Here is a 20,179-nt window from a genome sequence, read left to right as displayed (position 1 = left end):
GAAATAAAATCAGTATACGTGTTTTGCAATTTTCCGCTATGGAGCTGTACAGTTGAGATTGGAGAGTACTAGTTTTGTGCCTCACATAACATTGAAAAAACAATTGCAAACCGTGTTTTGTGGCCTCTGTCCAGTGTCGCATAAGTAATTGTGTTGCTTAGAAAAATAAAATGCATCATTCTGAGTTGTTAGCAGTAGTGCAGGCCTCCCTACAAGCTCTGTTGAACCAAAGGGATTTATTTAGGATCCCAAAAATATCACCAAATGCTTACATAATTGAGACTAAAATCATTTCCTTTAGTTATCTAAAACATTTATTTCCATTATCAACTATTGCTAGTGAATTTTTTTTTTCCTGCCAAAATCATCCTGTTAATGGGCTCTTTTCTTCATGTCACTTTGCTATTGTTTGTTTTTACCACAAAGACAAAAGTCATAATTTTTCTTCAGGGAAAGAACAATGCAAGTTACTTGGGAAGACAACACATGATTTATAATTTTTTAGAAATTCTGTAAATATTTTAAATTGTTCTAAAAATAACTACTGACAAATGTTCTAAATGCTTAAAAATGTGCTTTTTGTTATGATTGTTTTTAATAAGTATTCAATATTTATGAATCTCTGGTTTTTCTCTAAATATTGACATTTGTTAGTCATTACCAGGAATACTGTATGTTTAGAAGTTGCCAAACAATAAACTACAAAAATATCTGGAAGTTATTCCTTGGATTTATCCAAACTATAGATTGGCTATTTAAATCTTTAAAGGTCTATGCAGTATTTTTAAAATCTCTGAGGCTGATGGTGCTTCCCTCTATAGGCAACACCTGCTACTGATAGACCTCTTTTGCGGTTTGAAGTGTATTTCGTTGTTAGTAACACCAACACAATCTTTTATGGTAAAGGTAGTTTATTGTATCTGAAAAAGGGCAAAGCCTATTTTAGCGTTCTCGCTAAAATTGCAGAATTTCTACATATTGGTTTAATAAATATATATTGAGTACCTTTTATGCTAGGTTAAAAATACAAAGATTATCCAAACAGCACTTGCCCTCAAGGAGTTCCTGCCTTGAAGTATGTCTCTTTATACTGTTTTTTGTTTGTTTTCCCGTATGTAACCAAATAGTGAAATGTTATTTTAGAGTTATTAGGTACAAAGGTTGGGGGAGGGCATGGTGATGAGTGGACTCTGTGAGTAACTCTCTGAAAACTAAAGAATTCAGTCTTTTGTTTCTTTTTGTTTTTTCGTTTTTTGTTTTCAAACCTTTTTCTTTTGAAGGAATAGTCATTTCAGGAAGTCGTATGTATAATGTCAATACCTTGAGAGTAGCTATATTAAAGGAATGACAAAGAGAAATAGTTTTGGCAACAAAATGACCAGGGCATTTTATTCTTTTCTTTAAGTAATATGCCTGTATATATTAGTTAAATTGAGTTAAGACTGTCCTACTTTAGAAGCTAGTAGCTCTGGAAATTGCAGTGACTTTCTCAGGTCATTTAGATAATAAATAAACACAGGGAGATTCTGTCTCATTAACATATATTAACATAAACCTGTTTTAAATGCTGATTTTGAATGTTCTGAAAACATCAAAGGATGTTGTAACTTTTTTTCTTCTGAGTTAAATTTCTAACATTATCAATGCTCCTTTTTTCAGTAATGAAGCAGGGCCTGACTTTCAGATAAAGGTGGAGGTATATAGTTGCTGTACAGAAGAATCTTCTATAACCAACACACCAAAAAAACTAGCTAAAAAACTGAAGACATCTATAAGTAAAGCTACGGGGAAGAAAATAAATTCAGTGCTTCAAGAAGATCATGAAACATGCTTGTCCTTCAGTTCTGCTATTTTGTAAGTTTTCTAATACAGTATTTATAGTGACATAGTATAATTATGTATTTATGACATTTTTAAGTATTCTGTGTGAGTATATGTTTACATTTTAAATGGAAAGAACATCCTGAAGCAGAAACAAAATTTGGTTGTTTTGACATTTACCCAACTGAGGTATCCTTAATACCTTCTTTTGAAAGTAGGAAATTGGGTGACAGTGTTTTTAGTGATTTGGAATTCCACTATCTACCAGAAAGAGGAAATGTTTTTCTTGGAAAGGGACTATCTATATGTCAAAGTGTTTGCTACCGATCACTCTACTAATTGGATTTCTAATATGTGTGCCATGCTTTATTCTGATAGATTTTTAAAAATATTTTATCTCCTTTATAATAAATCCACGTTACCATGATCACACCTAACAAAATAAAAAATAAGTCCTTAATGTCATCTGATATCTAGTCTATATTCAGATTGCCCCACTTCTGAAAAAGTCCTCTTGTGATTTCTTTGGGCAAATCAGGATCCAAACGAGGGCTACAGTCTTGCATTTAAGTGAGTCTTTAAGTTTCTTTTAATCTTTAATGGTTTCCCATTTACTTTTTTTGTTGCCATTATTTATTGAGGATAGCAGATCTTGTAGAATTTCCAATATTTTGAATTTAGCTGATTGCATATTTATGGTCTTTTTAAACATCTTTTTCTATCCCCTCTATTTCCTATGGCTGGTAGTTAGATCTAGAGGACCAATTGGATTCAGGTTCTCTTTTAGGGCAATAATGCTTCATATTGGTTATATGTACTTCCTACTATCTCCCATTAGGAGGCCTTGTCCCACTTTTAGTCATATTAAAATTGGTCAGTGGGTTCAGGTGTTGCCAGCCTGATCCATCCATTATAAAGTTCCCTGTCAGTCTTTTATCTAATGGTTTTAGCAGCCATTACTGATCATTCATTATTCCATTAGGGTTTATAATTCGGTGACCTTTCTAAATTTGTTCTGCATTTTTTTTTAAACCTGAGATTCTCTCAAAGAAGAACTTCCTTTCATGAACTCTCTGTTATAAATGCAAAAAATTGATGGAGGAAAAAATACTTGATTCTTTTATTTGCCCAATTTTAGAATAATAAGTTGATATCCTAGCAACCATGGAGGTGATCAATATTTTGTTTTATTTGAATTCTTGAATTTTTATATATTTGTGTTTTAGTCTGTTATAGTTATTATTCTCTTTGAAGCCAAATGTCCCATCTTTGATCAGTGGGAAGCTTTAAGCTGATTCCTGCATCCTTTTGACACAATCTAATCTCTGGTAGCTTCTTTGCTTTCTGACACAAGATGTTGCACAGTCATTTTGTATTTTTCTGCTCACCATTTCTTCAAAGAACCCTGGTTTCTTTCAGATACTTTCTTTAAACATTGTGTTTGTTTCTTTACAAATAGTTTTATGTTTATGTTTCTTGGGAAAACTGTTCATCAGGCTACATTCCTAGTATTTCTTTGCATGTCTTAGTAGAGTTGGCTCTTTAGCATGTCAGTAATTTTACTATAATTACAAAAAGCAAAATATTTTAGGTATAGATCCTGGAAATGTCAATCATCAAAATATAAATAACTCCTTTCATATCAGATATATTACGTGTGAAAACTGCCTTGGAACTCTAGTATTGTGGCTTTCAGTCTATTTTGATTGAGGCTCACACTAAGAAACACATTTGACATCATGGCTGAGTACACAGCTACATAAGCAGATAGATTTCATGAAGTAATACTTAGCCCTTGCTAATTACATTATATAGGCATATGTCAGAGATGTTGTGGCTTTAGTTCCAGACTACTGCAATAAAACAAGTCACATACAAGTTTTGGTTTCCCAGTGCATATAAAAGTTATGTTTACACTATACTGTAGTCTATTAAGTGTGCAGTGGCATTATGTCTAAAAAAACAATGTACATACCTCACTTATAAAATACTTTATTGCTGAGCCAGCCCTGATGGCCTAGTGGTTAAAGTTCCGCACACTCTGTCTTGGCGGCCCAGGTTTGGTTCCCAGGTACAGGGCCACACCATTCATCTGTCAGTAGCCGTGCTGTGGCAGCGGCTCACATAGAAGAACCAGAAGAACTTAAAACTATACACAGCTATGTACTGGGGCTTTGGAGGGGGAAAAGGAAGGAAAAAAGGAAGAAGATTAGCAATAGATGTTAGCTTAGGGCAAATCTTCCCCTGCAAAAATAAACAAAAAAACCTTTATTGCCAAAAAATGATAATCATCAGAGCCTTCAGTGAGTCATAAATTTTTTGCTGGTGGAGGGTCTTGCCTCCATGTTGATGGCTGCTGACTGATCAAGGTGGTGGTTACTGAAGGTTGGCGTGGTTGTGACAATTTCATTAAATGAGACGGCGATGAAGTTTGCTGCATCAATTGACTGTCCCTTTCATGAACGATTTCTCTGTAGCATGTGATGCTGTTTGACAGCATTTTACCCACAGTAAACTTCTTTCAAAATTGGAATCAGTCCTCTCAAAACCTGCCACTGCTTTACCAACTATGTTTATGTAATATTCTAGATCCTTTGTTGTCATTTCAACAATCTTCACAGCATCTTCACCAGGAGTAGATTCCATCTCAAGAAACACTTTCTTTACTCATCCATAAGAAGCAACTCCTCGTCCATTAAAATTTTATCATAAGATTGCAGAATTCAGTGACATCTTCAGGCTCTACTTCTAATTCTAGTTCTCTTGCTATTTCTACCACGTTTGCAATTACTTCCTCCACTGAAGTCTTGAACTCCTCAATGTCATCCATGAGGGCTGGAATCGACTTCTTCCAAACTCCTGTTAATGTTGATATTTTGACCTCTTCCCTTGAATCGTGAATGTTCTTAATGGCATCTAGAATGGTGAATCTTTTTCAGGTTTTAATTTACTTTGACTAGATCCATCAGAGGAATCACTACCTTTGTCAGCTATAGCCTTACAAAATGTATTTCTTCAATAATAAGACTTGAAAGTTGAAATTACTTCTTGATCCATGGGCTGCAGAATGGATGTTGTCTTAGGTGTGACAACAATGTTAATCTTGTTGTACATCTCCATCAGAACTCTTGGGTGACCAGGTGCATTGTCAATGAGCAGTAATGTTTTGAAAGAAATCTTTTTTCTGAGCAGTAGGTCTCAACAGTGGGCTTAAAATGTTCAGTAAGCCATGTTGTAAACAGATGTGCTGTCATCCAGGCTTTGTTGTTGCATTTATAGAGCACAGGCACTGTAGATTTAGTATAGTTCTTAAGGGCCCCTGAATTTTCAGAATAGTAAATGAGCATTGGCTTCAACTTAAAGTCACCAGCTGCATTAGCCTCTAGCAAGAGAGTCAGCCTGTCCTTTGAAGTTTGAAGCCAGGCACTGACTTCTCCTCTCTAGCTATGAAAGTCCTAGATGGCATCTTCTTCCAATTCTTCCAATAGAAGGCTGTTTCATCTACATTGAAAATCTGTTGTTCAGTGCAACCCCTTCACGAATTCTCTTAGCTAGATCTTCTGGATAACTTGCTGCAGCTTCTCCATCAGCACTTGCTGCTTTACTCTGCACTTTCATGTTATGGAGACAGCTTCTTTCCTTAAACCTCATGAACCAACCTCTGCTTACTTCAAACTTTTCTTCTACAGCTTCCTCACCTCTCTCAGCCTTCATAGAATTGAAGATTAGGGCCTTGCTCTGGATTAGGTTTTGGCTTAAGGGAATGCTGTGCCTGGTTTGATCTTCTATCCAGACCACTAAAATTTTCTCCATATCAGCAATAAGGCTGTTTCTCTTATCATTTGTGTGTTCTGTGGAGCAGCACTTTTAATTTCCTTTAAGAACTTTTCCTTTGTATTCACACCTTGGCTGACTGTTTCGTGCAAGAGGCCTAGCTTTCAGCCTGTCTTGGCTTTTGACATGCCTTCCTCACTGAGCTTAAACATTTCTAGCTTTTGATTTAAAGTGAGAGATGTGTGACTCTGCCTTTCATTTGAACGCTCAGAGGCCATTGTAAGGTTATTAATGGGCCTCATTTCAATATTTTTTGTCTCAGGGAATAGAGAGGCCCGAGGAGAGGGAGAGAGACAGGAAAACAGCTGGCCAGTGGAGCAGTCAGAACACACACAACATTTATTGATTAAGTTTGCCATCTTATATGGGTACAGTTTGTGGCGCCCCAAAACAAATTACAATACTAACATTTAAGATCACTACTACAGGTCACCATAGCAAGTATAATAATAGTGAAAACGTTTGAAGTATTGTGAGAATTACAAAATGTGACACAGAGACCCAAAGTGAGCAAATGCTGTTGGAAAAATGGTGCCAATAGACTTGCTTGATGCAGGGTTGCCACAAACCTTCAATTTGTAAAAAATGCAATATCTGTGAAGTGCAATAAGCAAAGCACAAAAAAATGAGGTATGCTTGTAGGTATCAGACTTTCTTTTAATTCTAATTCTTTTTAATTTTTTGAAAATGCTGTTTATGAATCATTAAATTGATTTCATGATTCATGAATGGATATCATCCATTGAAAAACAGTCATAGAAGACATAAGTTTCTCCTAATATAAATGTCATTAAAAAAGAGGAAGGGGACCCTTTAATTTTCTTCCTTTAGAATTAAGGCCATCTTAAACCTCTTCTAGATTAAGATTATGGCTTAAAGGTACTTTAATTAAATTAAAGATACTTTAACTCAACCATAAGGTAGTGGAACTATTTCTTTTTGATGATTAAATGAACAATTTTATTTCAAGGTTGAAACATAGACTTTAGAGCTGAAAGAGACCTTTGAGATAAATCCCCAAGTCCCGTAGTTCTAAAACATTTTTAAGCAGAAAAATTTCCATATTTAAAAAATGACAGGACTGGTAGTGTCCTGGACAAATTGCTTTATTCCCTGGACCTCACTTTTATCATATGAAGGTAAGGATGCTTACACACAATCATTTCTTTTTAGAAGGCTCCTTAGAGATAATTCTAGGGTTTCATACACCTTTAAAGCATGTGAAAACAATGAGTGGGGCTCTCAAACAGATTAAAACTTCATTGTTTGGCAGCGAATACTTAAATTTTTATCCTGTCATTTATTATTTGTCTGACCCAGGGCAGCTTAATTTAAATCTCTGGGTTTTTGTTTTTCCTTCTGTAAAATGGGATAACAATAATGTGATAATCTATAACCCCATAGCATCATTATGAGATTCAAAAAGATAATTCATGAACTTGGTGTATAATAAGCATTTAGTAAATGTAGCACTATTTTTACTGTTCTAGGACCAGTGATTTTTCTGAACTTTTTTCCCAAACTCCTGCTGAAGCATTGCAGTTTAGAAACTTGACATGGGATTATAAAATGTAGACAGATATTTTTAAATTTAAAACCATTGTTTATAATTTCATAGAAGATAATCTAAGTGATGTTAGAACTTGTATGTAACCTGCATTCCTCTTCAAAGCCTAGAGGAATTTTTAAGAATAACATTATTGGTATTAAGTTTTTTTTAATAGGGACTGACATTTGTCTTGAAGTGTTTGTTTTCTTATTCACATTTGTCATTCTACTTGGTTTATACCTGAATCCAAGCACTAATTTTCTTTATGAACATTTACCATGAAATTTGCCTGCCGTTTTGCTTATTTATACTATTAAAGTTGGCTAAAAGAGTAAAACCTTTTACAACGTTTCACCAAATCCTGTTCTCCTAGTACTAGCACTCTGATGAGCATCTGGTGTGAGTCCTGAGTTAAACTCATAGCCCAGGACCACTCTTACCTGATAACTTCATTAACTGACCACTTCAGCATCGTGATAGGAGTTTGAGAACAGCGTTAGAAATCGGAAAGCATAAGGGGATCAGTTTTGTTTCTTCAATTGTGATCTAGTTCAATGAGAAGATTCCTAATGCAGCTTTTAATTTTTAACCAAAATGGCATAAATCATCAAATTTGGGCAATATATATCTTCTCTAGTAATATGGCATGTGACCAAATATAGCTGTTGTTTCTGACAAAAGAGTACATTTTTTCAGACTTCCATTTAAAGTAGTCATTTATTTTTTCATAACATTTTTGGACACCCCTCCCCCCCCAAAAATGTTATAACAGTTGGCCTATTTGATTAAAAAAATGTAGCTGATTAAACTTTTGGGAACTCAATATTAGGGTTGGCTAGAAGGAATGAGTGTAATGTTTTAGTAAGAAAATGTTATCCTGACAAGAATGCTTTAAAAGTGAGATCACTGTTGGTTTTGGAAGCATTGGCATTTTAATTAGTCATGGTTTAAAAATGAAGTAACTTGACATATCATCATAAAGTATTATTGGATCTGAAAGAAGACAGTGAACATTTTTGGTAATCTTTAGCATGCTCCCTGATGTGATTCATGTATTCACTGTATTTGTGGAATTTAGCTTACTGAAATTCCTTTAGCTAGATTTTCCCAGTGCCTCTGATAGCTGAATTAACTATTTTATGCTTCTCGAGAACTATTTAGTACATTATTCTTCATTGTATAAATATGCATCATTGTGAAAACTGGTAAAATTGAGAATGATTATTTACTCGACAGAAAGGTGTATTAACTTTTTTAAAAAAAGCCACTATAGCACATTTAAAATTAGATTGGAGTTAACAAAGCAAGTGTCCTAACACTTGTCCAGAATAAATGGATCGTTTGTGTTTTGAGGAACAGTGGTGTTAACGGTTTGGTAGTGTGAAAGATGATGCAGTGTTCGAACATAACTAACGAATCACTCAGCTATTGAGTATAATTTATTCATTCATTTAATCATCTTAGAAGTGATTATTCAGCAGTAATATCATGTGGTACATTGGACTCAAAGGTTTACAGGTCATGTTTCTTGCACTCAAAATTCTTGGAGTAGTAAAATATGGTCATTATGTATCTGTTTTAGCACAAAAACTACCTTAATTTTAAACTATTTTTTAATGAAGTATAAAGGTAATTAGTATAGTATAGTGGGGTTCTCTGTCCAGTAGACCACTTGCTAGCCATGGGCAAGTCAATTACGTGCTCTGAACTTTGGTTTCTTCATCTGATTATGTAGAGCAAAATATCTGCCCTGTCTACCTCCAGTAGTTATTATTTGTGAACCTTTAAAAAGATATTGCTTGTCAAACTGCCTTAAATTACACATAGGTAGATGTAGTAACGTTATAATGCTTTGTGTGTCTCTGTTTTTTAGAGGAGGTTTTCATCCTGGCATGACTTTACCACATTTATCGTTTCATTAAAAAGTAATATAAACTTGAAAAATAGAATTTAGAAGAGAAAAAAAGTTATTCAAAGTTCAACCACCCTAAGTCAAATAGTCAAATACTCTTTATTAATTTTGAACTGATATTTTTCTCCCCCCCCCCCTTTTTTTTTTGGTGAAGCAGATTGGCCCTCCACTAAATCTGTTGCCAGTTATCCTCTTTTTGCTTGAGGAAGATTGTTGCTGAGCTAACATCTGTGCCAGTCTTCCTCTGTTTTGTATGTGGGACACTGCCACAGCATGGCTTAATGAGCAGTGTGTAGGTCCACACCTGGGATCTAAATTTGCGAACCCTGGATTGCCAAAGTGGAACACGCAAACTTAACCACCATGCCACCAGCCTGGTCCCTCTTCCAGGTTTTTAAATACCTAGCTTTGGGAGATATTTAGATATTCATAATTATGCTATACATTCAACATTTTTCTGAAGTTATTACAGAGTCTTCACATAAATATTTGAATGACCACATTGTTTATCAATTGGCCCTATTATATCATAGTTTATTTAATCATTCTTAGAGAAGGTTGTCACTAACTTTTTTTTGTATTGCTATTTTCGTATGTGTCATTCATTGGAAATAGAGGCAAATGTCTTACATCTTTACCTTCAAGTAGTTGAGGAAAAGCTGTCTTAGTCACAATTATTTCTTAAGGCCTGAGAAAAAAATTTAAACATAGACCTTGGTCATCACATAATTTTAGCCTATTCTACCCCATAAGTTGCTTTCTAAACATGCTGCCTCTCCACTGCACTCAGTGCAAAGGCACAGCCTATAACATAGCTGCCTCCTGTGCACACCAATAGCAGCATTTTATATTCCACTGTGTATCGAAATGATGCTTTTCCTGAAGTGAAGAATACTCAAATGTTTTTAGTGGTCAGTGAGAATAAATTACAGTGTCACTTCTAAAAATAAAACCAAAAATTTCTTCATTCCCTTGCTGTCCCTCTCCCTGCCTCCCATCATTTCAGATATTTTTCTTGATGGACTTGAAATACATGTGACTATTCATCTAATACCTTGACCTCTCAGTTTCATATAACCTCCTTGCCTCCAGCGATCTTGTCCTCTCACCTGTTTCAGCCGTCCCCCTGGTGATTATACCCTGGATCTTGTCATTACTAATAATTGCAAAGCTAAAATTTTTGTAGTAGGTATCCCAATCTACCCACCACCTCCTGCATTTCCAGCTTGCTCCCGTCCCTGCTTTGATGCCACGTTAGCTCAGACTCCATGATTTACCATTTTATTATTTCCTAGCATTTCTCTCCTTTTGTCATACTTACCTTGGAAAAACTCCAACTTCGGTTAAATCCTACTTTTAGCTCTTCTGCACCTGCACTCATGAGGAATAGATGAGGAAGCTGGAGAAAAAAAGTCATAGTGACTGCTCTCACTTTACACACATGATCACCACCCTTCAGTGAATTTTCAATATGACTGAGCAAAAATCCTACTGAGTTTCCATAGCCTTCCACTTCACATCGCTTCAGAGTATTTCACATCATGTTACTTTCTCTTCTGAAACCGCATACCCTCTCTTCTCCACTCCTTATTCAAAGCTGATGACTTTGTGGTCATGTATCATTGACACTACTGACGCAATCAGAAGAGAGCTTGCATATCCTCCGTCTACCAAATCTACCAGCCTAGCTGTGTCTGTATCTTTATCTGCTGCTTTCCTTCCTTGTGAACTGCCTTTGCCTCATCTAAGGCCACCTCCTTGTGCACTAGATCCAAGTAGACTCCTGCTGTACATGTCCCCTCCTCTGCTACACCATCAGTTTCTTCCACTGTCATTTCCACAAACATATAAACATGCTGAAATTCCTCTCATTTCTACTGCCTCCTTTCACAGCTATCCTTTACAGAACAGTTTTTTATACTCCCTATCTTCACTCCCTCTCCTCACGTTCTCACTTGGACCATTTCAATCAGCTTTCATCATGTTACCTCCATCCCACCCTACAGAAAGTGCTCTTGTTGAGGTCAACAGGGATCTACGTGTTGTCAAAGCCTATGGTCGGTTATCAGAATTCCTCCTCCTGGACCTTTCAACATTATTTAAAACAATTTATCACTCTTCTTGGAACACTTCTTTTTTTTTTAATTTTTAAAAAAATTTTTATTGAGGTTATGATAGTTTACTACCTGGTGAAATTTCAGTTGTACATTATTGTTTGTCAGTCATGTTGTAGGTGCACCCCTTCACCCTTTGTGCCCACCCCCCGAACCTCCTTTCCCCTGGTAGCCACTAATCTGTTCTCCTCATCTACATGTTTAACTTCCACATATGAGTGGAGTCATACAGAGATTGCCTTTCTACATCTGGCTTATTTCACTTAACATAATACCCTCAAGGTCCATCCATGTTGTTGTGAATGGGATGATTTTATCCTTTTTTAAGGCTGAGTAGTATTCCATTGTATCTATATATATCATATTTTCTTTATCTAATTATCAGTTGATGGGCACTTAGGTTGCTTCCACATCTTAGCTGGTGTAAATAATGCTGCAATGAACATAGGGCTGCATGGGACTTTTGGAATTGCTGATTTCAAGTTCTTTGGATAGATACCCAGTAGTGGGATGACTGGGTCATATGGTATTTCTATTTTTAGTTTTTTGAGAAACCTCCATGCTCTTTTCCATAGTAGCTGCACCAGTTTGCATTCCCACCAGCAGTGTGTGAGGGTTCCTTTTTGTCCACAACCTCTCCAACATTTGTTACTTTTTGTTTTGGTTATTTTTGCCATGCTAGTGGGTGTAAGGTGATATCTTAGTGTAGTTTTGATTTGTGTTTCCCTGATGATCAGTGATGATGAACATCTTTTCATGTGCCTATTGGCCATCTGTATATCTTCTTTGGAGAAATGTCTGTTCACGTCTCCTGCCCATTTTTTGATTGGGTTGTTTGATTTTTTTGTTGTTGAGTTGTGTGAGTTTTTATATATTATGGAGATTAATGCTTTGTCAGATATATAACTTGCAATATTTTTTCCAATTGGTGGGTTATTTTTTTGTTTTGATCCTGTTTTCCCTTGCCTTGAAGAAGCTCTTTAGTCTGATGAAGTCCCATTTGTTTATTCTTTCTATTGTTTCCCTTGTCTGAGAAGACATGGTGTCCGAAAAGATCTTTTTAATACTGATGTCAAAAAGTGTACTGCCCATATTTTCTTCTAGAAGCCTTATGGTTTCAGGTTTTACCTTTAGGTCTTTGATCCATTTTGAGTTTATTTTTGTGACTGGTGAAAAAGAATGGTCAATTTTCATTCTTATACATGTGGCTGTCCAGTTTTCCCAGCACCATTTGTTGAAGAGACTTTCTTTTCTCCATTGTATGCCCTCAGCTCCTTTGTTGAAGATTAGCTGTCCATAGATGTGTGGTTTTATTTCTGGGCTTTCAATTCTGTTCCATTGATCTGTGCACCTGTTTTTGTACCAGTACCATGCTGTTTTGATTACTGTAGCTTTGTAGTATGTTTTGAAGTCAGGGATTGTGATGCCTCCAGCTGTGTTCTTTTTTCTCAGGATTGCTTTAGCAATTTGGGGTCTTTTGTTGCCCCATATGAATTTTAGGATTCTTTGTTCTAATTCTGTAAAGAATGTCATTGGGATTCTGATTGTGATGGCATTGAATCTGTAGATTGCTGTAGGTAGAGTGGATGTTTTAACTATGTTTGTTCTTCCAATCCATGCACATGGAATGTCTTTCCATCTCTTTATGTCGTCATCCATTTCTTTCAGAAAAGCCTTGTAATTTTCATTGTATAAGTCTTTCACTTCCTTAGTTAAATTCACCCCGAGGTATTTTATTCTTTTGTTGTGATTGTGAATGATATTGTGTTTTTGAGTTCTTTTTCTGTTAGTTTGTTATTATAGTATAGAAACCCTACTGATTTATGTAAGTTGATTTTATACCTTGCAACTTTGCTGTAGTTTTTGATTATTTCTAATAGTTTTCCAATGGATTCTTTGGGGTTTTCTATAAATAAGATCATGTTGGCTGCAAACAGTGAGAGTTTCACTTCTTCACTCCCTATTTGGATTCCTTTTATTCCTTTCTCTTTCCTAATTGCTCTGGCCAAATCCTCCAGTACTATGTTGAATAAGAGTGGTGGTAGAGGGCATCCTTGTCTTGTTCCTGTTCTCAGGGGGATGGCACTCAGTTTTTGCCCATTGAGTATGATGTTGGCTGTGGGTTTTTCACATATAGCCTTTGTTATGTTGAGGTAATTTCCTTCTATCCCCATTTCGTTCAGAGTTTTTTTCATAAATGGCTGTTGGATCTTGTCAAATGCTTTCTGTGCATCTATTGAGATGATCGTGTGGTTTTTATTCCTCAATTTGTTGATGTGGTGTATCACGTTGATTGATTTGCTGATGTTGAACCATCTCTGTGTCCCTGGTATGAATCCCACTTGATTGTGATGTATGATCCTTTTGATGTATTGCTGAATTCGGGTTGCCAAAATTTTGTTTAGAATTTTTGCATCTACGTTCATCAGTAATATTGGCCTGTAGTTCTCCTTTATTGTGTTATCCTTGTCAGGCTTTGGTATCAGAGTGATGTTGGCCTCATAGAATGTGTTAGGAAGTGTTCCATCCTCCCTAATTTTTGGAATAGCTTGAAAAGTGTAGGTATTTAATCTTTTCTGAAAGTTTGGTAGAATTGGAAAGCCATCTGGTCCTGGGGTTTTCTTCTTTGGGATGCTTTTGATTGCTGTTTCAAGCTGTTTCCTTGTGATTGGTCTGTTCAGATTGTCTGTTTCTTCTTGACTCAGCTTTGGGAGGTTGTAAGAGTCTAAGAATGGATCCATTTCCTCTAGATTACCCATTTTGTTGGCATATAGTTTTTCTTAGTATTCTCTTATAATCTGCTGTATTTCTGTGGAGTCTATTGTTATTTCTGCTCTTTCATTTCTGAGTTTGTTTATTTGAGCTTTCTCTGTTTTTTTCTTTGTAAGTCTGGCTAGGGGTTTGTCAGTTTTATTTATCTTCTCAAAGAACCAGCTCTTTGTTTCATTGATCCTTTCTACTGCCTTTTTTGTTTCTATAGCATTTATTTCTGCTCTGATTTTTATTATTTCTCTCCTTCTGCTGACTTTGGGCTTTGTTTGTTCTTCTTTCTCTAATTCAGTTAGGTGTAGTTTAAGATTGCTTATTTGGGATTTTTCTTGTTTGTTAAGGTGTGTGTGTATTGCTATGAATTTCCCTCTTAATACAGCTTTTGCTGTATCCCATATAAGTTGTTATGGCATGTTATCATTTTCATTTGTCTCCAGATATTTTTTGATTTCTTCTTTAATTTCTTCAATGATCCATTGCTTGTTCAATAGCATATTATTTAGTGTCCACATCTTTGTCGCTTTCTCAGCTTTTTCCTTGTAATTAATTTCTAGCTTTATAGCATTATGACCAGAGAAGATGCTTGTTGTTATTTCAATTCTTTTAAATTTATAGAGACTGTACTTGTTTCCCAACATGTGGTCTATCCTTGAGAATGTTCCATGCGCACTTGAGAAGAGTGTGTATTCTGCTGTTTTTGGATGGAGTGTTCTATATCTGTCTATTAAGTCCAACTATTTTAGCTTTTCATTTAGTTCCACTGTTTCCTTGTTGATTTTCTGTCTGGATGATCTGTCCAATGATGTGAGTGGGGTGTTGAGGTCGTCTATTGTTTTTGTGTTATTTTTGATATCTTCTTTTAGGTTTGTTAATAGTTGCTTTATGAACTTTGGTGTTCCTGTGTTGGATGCATAATATTTATAAACATTATTTCTTCTTCTCCTTTGATCATTATATATTGCCCCTCTTTGTCTCTCTTTACCTGCCTTATCTTGAAATCTGCTTTGTCTGATATGAGTATTGTGACACCTGCTTTCTTTTATTTGCCATTAGCTTGGAGTATCGTCTTCCACCCCTTCACTCTGAGCCTGTATTTGTCATTGGAGCTGGGATGTGTTTCCTGGAGGCAGCAGATTGTTGGATCTTGTTCTTTAATCCATCTTGCCACTCTGTGTCTTTTTATTGGAGAGTTCAGTCCGTTTACATTGAGGGTGATTATTGATGTATGAGGGCTTAATGCTGTCATTCTGTCACTCATTTTCTGGTTTTCCTACATTTCCTTTGTTTCTCGTTCTGTGTGTTTTCATCTACCCATTGACTTCTGCAGTTTCTTATGCTGTGTTTGTTAATTTTTTCCTTATTTATTTTTTGTGTCTCTGTTCTGCTTTTTAGTTTAGTGGCTACCCTGAAGTTTATATTCAGAATCTCGTGCATAACATAGTCCATTTTCTGATGGCCTCTTCTTGCCTTAGTCTAAACTGATTCAGTCCCTTTCCTCCTCCCCTCCTAAGTTATTATTCTCATATCTTATTCCAAGGTGTGTTGTGAGTTTGTGGTTAAAGTGACAAGATTGTCTTTGTTTTTGGTGTTTTCCTTCCCTTTATCCTAATGCTATAGTTGAATATTTGCTATCTTATTCTGATTCTATCTATTTGTCCCCTTACTCTGTGTTTTGTGACCCATTTCTCCCTTTTTTCTTTTTTCAGGTGTGAGGGCCTTCTTGGGGATTTCTTGTTGCGGGGGGGGGGGGGGGGCGGGGGTCTCGTGGCTGCGAAGTCCCTTAGCTTTGGTTTGTCTGGGAAAGATTTAATTTCTCCCTCATATCTGATGTATATTTTCACTAGATAGAGTATTCTTGGCTGAAGATTTTTATCTTTTAAAGTTTTGAATGTGTCATTCCATTCTCTCCTAGCTTGTAAGGTTTCTCAGAGAAATCTACTAAAAGTCTGATGGGGGTTCCTTTATAGATTATTTTCTTCTGTCTTGCTGCCCTGAGTATTCTTTCTTTGTGATTCATTTTTGCCAGTTTTACTACTATATGTCTTGTAGTAGGTCTTTTTACATTGACAAATCTAGGAGATCTGAAAGCTTCCTCCATACACATTTCCTTCTCATTCCCTAGATTTGGGAAGTTCTCTGCTGTTATTTCTTTCAGCACACTTTCTGCTCCGTTCTTCTTCTCTTCACCTTTTGGAATACCTATAATTCTTATGTTGCATTTCCTCATTGAGTTGGATATTTCTCAGAGACTTTCTTCATTTCATTTTAGTCTCAGTTCTCTCTCCTCCTCTTTGTGGAGCAATTCAACATGTCTATCTTCGATTATGCTGATTCGCTCCTCTATGGTGTCCACATGTGCATTCAGAGAATCCATATTTTGTTTTATCTCTTCCATTGTGTCTTTTATCTCTAGTATTTCTGATTGATTTTTCTTTATAGTTTCAACCTCTTTTGCAAAGTAACTCCTGAACTTGTTGACTTGTTTCTCTATATTCTCTTTTACCTCATTGAGTTTTTTGACGACAGGTATTCTGAATTCATTGTCGTTTAGTTTACTCATTTCTGAGTCCTCAGGACAGAATTCTGGGTATTTGTTTTCTCTCTGTTTTGATGAACTTCTTGATGCTGGAAGCACAGGTTTTTCCCATTGTGACATTATTTGGTTGCTGTTACAGCCTATCCTCACTGGATGGGGGTCGAGAGCCGCATATTCTGAGCCCTCTGCCTTCAGCTGAGATGGGGTGATACAGCACAGGTGGTGGGGGGACGCCGCTTTCTCTTGTGTGCAGTCCCCGGTTTCCTGATTAGCTCTCGCTATCTGGTCTCCTGGGATCTTGGCTTGATGAGGTCACCCCACATGAAAGTTTCACACTGTTAGAGGGCTTCTCTCGAGGCTGCAAGGGCGCTAGGGAGTCCTGGGTGATCCTGTGGATGCATGAGCTCTCCCAGACTCCTTCCCTCACAGAGCTTCCCACAGCAGTGATCTCAGTGTTTAGGGGAGGGAGCGAAGTTCTTTCTTCCCCCATTCCAGCTCCTCTGAGGGGGGCTCCAGTCTCTCTGTCCTCCATCATTTGGCTGCCGTGACTCTCTGAGGATTCCTGTGCTATTAGGATATTTTCTGTTGGAATATGGTTGCTCCTTTTTTTTGTATGTTGGAGGGCAAGCTTACTCTGCCATGCTACTGACATCACCTTGAATCACTTTATTAACTTGCCTTCTAGGACACTACTTTCCTGGTCTTTCTTCTACCTTAGTGACTGCTCCCACCTGTCCTCTTGTTCATTGCTCTTCAACTTAATCTGAAATGATAGAATGCTTGTGCCCAGTATTCAGTCCTTGGACTTCATTTAGCTTTCATTCAATTTAATCTATATACTGGTAACTCCCAAATTTTATTCTCCAATACTTGTTCCTCTCCTAACTCCAGATTCGTATACACAGCTGCCTACCCTACAACCCATCTAGATATCTAAAACAGTCTCAAACTTAACTTGTCCAAAACTAAATTCTTACTTTCCATATCTGTTCTTCTCTCACTCAGCCTCATTGTGGTTAGTAACAATTCCATTTTTCTAGTTGCTCAGGCTGAAAGCCTTGGAATTGTCTTTGATTCTTTTCTTTTTTCCAAATCCCATATCCACATTGGGTGAACTTTAAGAATAGATCAAGAATCTTACCACTTCTCACCACCCCACCAACAACCACTCTATTCCAATCCTATGTCAGCTCTTGACTGGTTACTTGCAATAGCTGTCTAGTTGGTGTCTCCATTTTCACTTTGGCCTCTGTGATCTACTCTCCACACAGCAACCAGAGAGATCATTTAAAGATACAAGTCAGGGGACTGGCCCCTGGCCTAGTGGTTTAGTTTGGCATGCTCCACTTCAGCGGCCCAGGTTCAGTTCCTGGGCACAGACCTGCACCACTTGTCAGCAGCCATGCTGTGGTGGCAACCCACATACAAAATAGAGGAAGACTGGCACAGACGTTAGCTCAGGGCAGATCTTCCTCAAGCAAAAAGAGGAAGATTGGCAACAGATGTCAGCTCAGGGCGAATCTTAGCACCAAAAAACAAAATAAAGCTAATCAGGAACCAGCCCTGATGGCCTAGTGGTTAAAGTTCAGTGCACTCTGCTTTGGCGTCCCAGGTTCATTTTCCGGTTGTGGAATCACACCACCTGTCTGTCAGTTGCCATGCTGGGCAGAGGCTCACAGTGAAGAACTGGAACAACTTACAACTAGCATATATAACCATGTACTGGGGCTTTGGGGAGGCAAAAGAAAGAAAAAAAGAGGAAGACTGGCAACAGATGTTAGCTCAGGGCCAGCCTTCTTCACCCCCCCAAAAAAACGTCAAGGTAAATCAAACCATACTGTACACTTTAAACTTATATAATAATATATGTAAATTATTTCTCGATAAAACTTCTGGGGGAAAAACCCAAGAGGTGTTCTCCAAGGGAGTCGCATTCTATGGGGTATGCCAATGTTCACTAGTGACGTGCATGCATGCATTTCATACTTGCTACACGTATACCTAGTTTTTCTTTGTAATAGAGATTTTATTAAAGATTTAGTAAGAGACAAAGAATGTTTATGAAACATATCATCTGGCACAATTAATAAAAATTCCCAGCAGACTTCTCTTCTCCAAAGTTTGTCTCTTTCTGTCTGTCTGTCTCTCTCCTTTTTTAACATGCTCTTTGATATTTTGAATGTTGAAATTTTACTATTTTGTAAAATAAATAATAAAGTCAAGAAAAAGTCTTGAAACAAAATAAAAGTAGCACAGAAAATACAATTATTATTGAATACAACTTCACTTTTTATCACCATGAAGTGCCAGGATATGAAATTTATCCTCAGAATTTTTAGATACTTTGCAAGAGTGCTATTTTAAACTAAGTAGTATAAAGGGAACTATAATTATAATGAAAAAAAATGGAATTAGTAATGAAGCCCTCCATTTTCCCATACTGTAGATAGAAACCTCAAATCTTTGAAGTTGGTAAACCAGAAGGAGATTCATTCGTACTCCCTGGTAAATAAATATGAATCGGATCCCTTCACTCCCCTTCCTATTAACCTCTCCAATGACTTCCCATTACACCTGGAATTAAATCCATTCTTCCAAGACTTGCAGAGTCTTAAGTGATCTACTCCCTGCCTGTATTCCCAGCCTTGTGTTGTACCATGCTTCCCACTTGCACTCTGTGCTCCAGCCTCACTGGTCTTCTTTCAGCCCTCTCTTTGACCATGCTGTTCTCTCTGCTTGGAATGTTTTCCTGTGTTCTTTGCTTGGCTTGATCTTTTATGACTTCATATCTGTTACCTCCTCAGAGTCCCTTCCCAATTCCCCTACCTAACACAGATCCTCACTTTTCTCATCTTCTTTTGTTCCTTTCGTAGAAATAGTTGCATTATAACTTACAAATGCCAATATTTGATTTACTCCTCTACTTACTCTCTTTTTCCTCCCTGCTGCAATAGGATATAATACTGAGTCTTGTTTACCATTAATGCCCATCACCTTGCATAGGACTTGGCACATATTAGGTGTTCAGTTAATATTTTTGAATGAATGGAGATCCTTTACAGAAACATTTGTGAGTTAACCCAAGTAACTTACAGGTTTTCTTGAGATAAAATAGCATAAAGAGATAAATACGCTAAGTTGATTAATAATTTATGTTGACTATAACTTGTCATCTATAACATCTAAATTTTCTTTTTCATTTTTTTATTGTGGTAAATATACATAATATTTAGGTAGGGCTAAATTACTCCTAACCCTTTTCACTCTGGAAATTTACCATTTTAACATGTGTAGTTTGATGGCATTTAAGTATATTCACAGTGTTGTGCAACCATCACCACCATCTATCTCCAGAACTTTTTTTATCTTGCAAACTGAAACTCTGTATTAAACAGTAACACCTTGTTACACCTAGCCACTGGCAACCTCTAATTCTGCTTTCTATTTCTATGAATTTGACTACTCTAGGTACCTCATATAAGTGGAGTCAAAAGTATTTGTCCTTCAAAGGGTTAATCTCCATAATATATAAAGAACTCACACAACTCAACAACAAAAAATCAAACAACCTGATCAAAAAATGGGCAGGAGATATGAACAGACATTTCTCCAAAGAAGATATATGGATGGCCAATAGGCACATG

At 36.7% G+C, this 20,179-nt stretch overlaps 1 protein-coding gene across 2 annotated transcripts in view; it reads left to right on the top strand.

Moving 5' to 3' along the window:
* RTKN2 (rhotekin 2) overlaps positions 1-20,179 on the top strand; it is a 78,433-nt gene that overhangs the window by 23,002 nt on the left and 35,252 nt on the right. For both annotated transcript variants that reach the window (XM_014833412.3, XM_014833413.3), the window contains one exon: positions 1,660-1,854. In XM_014833412.3, coding sequence (XP_014688898.1) covers positions 1,660-1,854 — 195 coding nt within the window. The remainder of the gene's footprint in view (positions 1-1,659; positions 1,855-20,179) is intronic.

This window comes from Equus asinus, chromosome 2 (genome assembly GCF_041296235.1).
Source record: "Equus asinus isolate D_3611 breed Donkey chromosome 2, EquAss-T2T_v2, whole genome shotgun sequence".
Taxonomy (NCBI): Eukaryota; Metazoa; Chordata; class Mammalia; order Perissodactyla; family Equidae; genus Equus; species Equus asinus.
Note: the sequence above shows the minus strand (reverse complement) of the source record. Positions and strands in the feature narration are given on the sequence as shown.